Genomic DNA, 4864 nt, shown 5'->3' on the forward strand with positions numbered 1-4864 from the left:
GAAAATGAAGGCTAATCATGTTTTGGGTGTACTATTCCTTTAAGATTTTTTTTTCCTCCCCTGTCCTCGCGTCTTAATAAAACGAAGTACTGACACTTTTTGTGTCACATTGTTAAATGGCAGAGGTCAGTCTGTCTTAGAAGGCAAGGCTTTTCTTCAAGACTGAGAATGATTGTTTCTGGTTTCGGCTGCTTTAGACTGTAGATGAAATGTAAAACAATAGCAAATATGAGTAATAATATGGTAAACCCCTGTAGAGATCTGATTCTTAAGAAACGGGTGTAATACAGTTTGTCCCACTGGAGTTGCCTAATGATGCCGTGATAAGAAAAGGGAAGGTACCTACACTGGCATTACAATATTTGTTAATGCAATAATTGAAATATGTTTGTTTTAACAAATGCCATTTATAGACAGACAGACAGACAGACAGACAGACAGACAGACAGACAGACAGACAGACAGGCAGATGCATGAATACATGCGTCTATGTATGTACACTGCTCAAAAATGGGCAAAAAAAATAAAGGGAGAATGTAAACAACACAAAATAACTTAAGTCAATTAAAACTTCTGTGAAATCACTGTGCACTTAGGAAGGAATAGTGATTGACAATTAATTTCACATGCTGTTGTGCACGAAATGGACTCTACAACCCACGTAAGTGGCTCAGGTGGTGCAGCTCATCCAGGATGGTGTATCAATGCAAGCAGTGGCAAGAAGGTTAGCTGTGTCTGTCTAAAGGCTGGAGGAGCTAACAGGAGACAGGCCAGTACCCCAGCAGATGTGGAGGGCAACAACCCAGCAGCAGGACTGCTACCTCCGCCTTTGTGCAAAGAGGAACAGGAGGAGCACTGCCAGAGCCCTGAAAAATGAGCTCCAGCAGTTAGAAACTGACTCCATGATGATGGTATGAGGGCCTGACGTCCACAGATGTGGGTTGTGCTCACAGCCCAACACCATGCAGGATGCTTGGCATAAACCAGAGGCACACCAGGATTGGCAAATTGTGACATAGTCTGGAAACAACATGGATGGTTTGGCAGTGGGTCATAAAGGGGGTGGGGTCGCACTTCTTTGGAGGGCCACACTAGAGACTGAAATTTTTTCAGGAATCCCACGGGTCACGGGTTTCCTGTGGGATGGGAGTCAGTATTAGTACCTCCATGTGCCCACAGGAGGTAGCATAACCTCAGACCTCTTCTGAGACTATATGCTGGTGTGTTTGGCCCTGGGTTCCTCCTTATGAAGGACAATGCAAGACCTCATGTGGCTGGAGTGTGTCAGCAGTTCCTACAAGGCATTGAAGCTATGGACTGGCCCTTTCCCCAGACCTGAATGCGATTGAGCACATCTGGAACATCCTGTCTCGATCCATCCCCCAACGTCACGGTGCACCACAGTCAGTCCAGGAGTTGGCAGCTTCTTTAATACAGGTCTGGGAGGCGATCCCTCAGGAGACCATTCACCACCAGGAGCATATGGAGCATGTCCAGGTTTTATACACACAATACTGAGTCTCATTTTGTTTAAAGGGCATTACATCAAAGATGGATCAGCCTGTAGTGTGGTTTTGCACTTTAATGTTGTATTTGATTTCAAATGCAGGCCTCTATTGGTTCATACATTTGATTTCTATTCATGATTTTTGTGTGATTTTGTTGTCGGCACATTCAGCTTTGTACAGAACAAAGCATTCAATAAAATAATTTAATTCATTCAGATGTAGGGTGCGTTATATGAGTTTTCCCTTTATTTGTTTTAGCAGTGTATATTTCTTGCTTTCTCTTTCCAACAGAAACTACTACTGTAGCTCACCCTTTCTTTCCAAGATAGATTCACTTTCCATAATTACTTAATTTCAATAAATAGGTCTATGACAAGCCATTCACTCATGAACTATTTGTTTTTTGTTTGGATCTCCCTCTTCGGCTTTGCTTTAAAAGCGCTGTCTTTTCCTCAGAAAAAATATTTTAATAGCTACTTATTATCTGGTGTGTTTTTTTTTTTTCCCTAAGAATTCTTAAATCATAGTTTTTGGGCTTTTATACAGTCTCTTCCTGTCATTTCAAGCTCAAGCCAGACACTACAGGTGATTGTGTTAATTGGCCCCAGATCTGATTTTGACAGAGGGTCCTCCTAAAATTGATCTGTTCCTCTCTACTGTCACCAAATGCCTTCTCAGGATGAAGGATTGCTTTAAAAAGTGATTAATAATTGGTCCTATTAATAATCAGTTATCAGCATTTTTACAACACACTTCTATTATAATAGATGTAATCATAAGATAATGAAATATGAAAGACTTCAAGCAAAACAAGATTCCAAATCAAGTTGCCAAGATTCAGTCTGGCGAACTTGAAGCAATCAACACTGATCCTCAGCATCATCACAACATTTTACATTAAAATGTTACCAAAAACAAGTAAAAATATTATCAAAACTTACATGACTGGCAATGGTGTGATTCGGCGCACACACTGTCCGTGTCTTAGTGGTATTGCCATCAGGCTCCTCTTCCAGTTCTCGAAACACCAATGAGGGGATGGCGATCACCATGACCAGAACCCACATGCCCAGGATCACCCTAATCACAATCTTTCTGGTTATTAGAAACAGCTTCTGTGGAAACAGTACTGCCACCATCCTGTGAACGCTCATCAGGGTGATCAGGAAGATGGAGGCGTACATGTTGGCATTGCACAAGTAGAAGAGACCTTTACACAAAACTGAGCCGAAGATCCATGACTGCTTGGCCAGGTAGATGATGAAGAAGATGGTGAGTGCCATCAGCAATCCATCTGCACACGCCAGGTTGAGGATGAGGATGGTGGTGACGGAGCGCTTCCTGGTGCGTGCTAGGATGCTCCAGACGATGAAGAGGTTGCCGGGTACGCCCAGGAGGAAAACTAGGCTTAGGATCAGGGCGCCGATGGCTGTGGCGTAATCATTGCTTACGGAACTATCTTCTTCCTCTGTGTGTATTGGATTCTGAGAGTGGACCATTCTAAAAAAGATTTGATTAGAAAGAGAGTTTTTAGAAATTACACACTTTGTTGGTATAAATAGTCAGAAATCTCTTTCCTGCAAACTAAGAGCAGTAGACTCAGAATTGCTTGTCACATATTTATCAATCTAAACATTTCCTTTTTTTTCCTGTTGACTTAGAATGACCAAACTTATATTCCTTTTTTAAAAAGATACATTTCAGGACTAACATAAGCATGAATGGAGTCTTTTATTTTTGATTTCATCGTTCAAATTTTGGATTAATTATACAAAAAATAACAACATAGACTTTAAAAAGAAAGAAGAAAAAAAACAAACAAACAAGAATTGAAACCTTTTTCAACGGCCATTCCAAAGATGTCACCCAGGGCTTGCCCAAGGTTGTACGGGGTTCAGGGCAGAATTTGATTTTGGGGCCCCTACTATTTAATAGATTGAGCTTAAAAGCTATGAAAATATATTATTTATATCCATGGTCAGTTTACAAATTTTGCATCTAAGACCCCTGATTATTTGAGGGTCCTACACAAAAGCCAATTTGCATTAGTTCAGCTCTGCTGTGACCGACTGATTAAAGAAAATTGGTTCTGGAACAACCAGCAACCCACCTGGGCTTAAAGATGCACCATCAGCTGAAATATTCTCCAAAACCAATGTAAATATCTTCAATAAAGCTCATTAAACATCAGTATGATCAAAGAAAGTGACAAGGAAGAAATTCTTAATCTTGAAAACACAACTGAATAACTATTTTACAGTTGGTTACGACTTAAATCGAACAATTTGGATGTAATGATAATGGGTTTAAGGAATCAAAGAGAGGATTTCAATCTTAAGAGCAGTGCACCTTCTGCTAAGCATGATGGAAATCCAGGTTGATTGCATACATTTTGTTAAATAAAAGAATCAGAGGCTTGTTTTCATATACAGCAAAGTTAATAGTTGGATTGTCAAAGAGGCATAATGGATTTTTTTAATAATACTTCCCCCTGTGACAGAAACAAGGAACTGCAGCTTTCTTCTGCTATCTGTCGAAGCGTACCCTCAAATCACAAGGTTTTTGGGGCGTTTTTTCTTTTTTCACTGTGCATGGAGTTGCTATCGGTGTTTCAGCTGGATGTCGGTCACTTCTCACTATCCACAAAATCCATCCTGACGATAACTCTTTGATTGTTTGCTTTGAAACCATTTCTTGATGTCACATCCGCTCAGCAGAGACGGACATTCTGACCAGAAGTCAGTCAGGGAAAATAGGCTACAGGCTTATAGCTGCATCAGCGCTATGCTACGGAGGTATCAGACTGCTCATCAAACCGTGTTTTAGTTGTAAAAACATGGTTTGATGATTTGTTTGTTTGAAGACAATGGTACCAAATTCTCATCTAAATAGTATGGAATGGGTGAAGCTTTTTTATTAACCTTCATAAATAACAAAGTTAACCCAGGAAAATGTGATGATTTCAAAGGACTGATTTCTGAAAAGAAATGTGGTCAAATATCCAGCCAGCATTATCCCCACAGGTTTCTAAAGGTCCATCCATTTTCTGTCACGCTTTATCCCTGCTGGAGTAGTGAGGGGTGCTGGTGCCTATCTCCAGCTGTCTACTGGTGAGAGGCGGGGTACGCCCTGGACAGGTGGCCAGTCCATTGCAGGGCAACACTGAGACAAACAGGACAAACAACGATTCATGCACACTCTTAGCCTCGTGAGACCATCCTGATCTCGCGAGCTTTCAAGGTTTCACTCGCAGATCAGTCTGGAGACTCTCCGTTAAAGAAAATTTGGAGCCATTCACCAAACAAATGTCCAATCAGTGTTTGCTTTGAGGCGGGTTGAGGTGTGACGCAACGAGA

At 41.1% G+C, this 4864-nt stretch overlaps 1 protein-coding gene across 1 annotated transcript in view; it reads right to left on the reverse strand.

The window, feature by feature from the left end:
- Positions 1-4864, reverse strand: part of LOC107100879 (leukotriene B4 receptor 1-like) — a 12721-nt gene that overhangs the window by 5459 nt on the left and 2398 nt on the right. The window contains exon 2 of the mRNA XM_015399542.1: positions 2450-3008. Coding sequence (XP_015255028.1) covers positions 2450-3007 — 558 coding nt within the window. The 5' untranslated portion in view covers position 3008. The remainder of the gene's footprint in view (positions 1-2449; positions 3009-4864) is intronic.

Source organism: Cyprinodon variegatus, unplaced genomic scaffold (genome assembly GCF_000732505.1).
Source record: "Cyprinodon variegatus isolate N-32 unplaced genomic scaffold, C_variegatus-1.0 Scaffold1023, whole genome shotgun sequence".
Taxonomy (NCBI): Eukaryota; Metazoa; Chordata; class Actinopteri; order Cyprinodontiformes; family Cyprinodontidae; genus Cyprinodon; species Cyprinodon variegatus.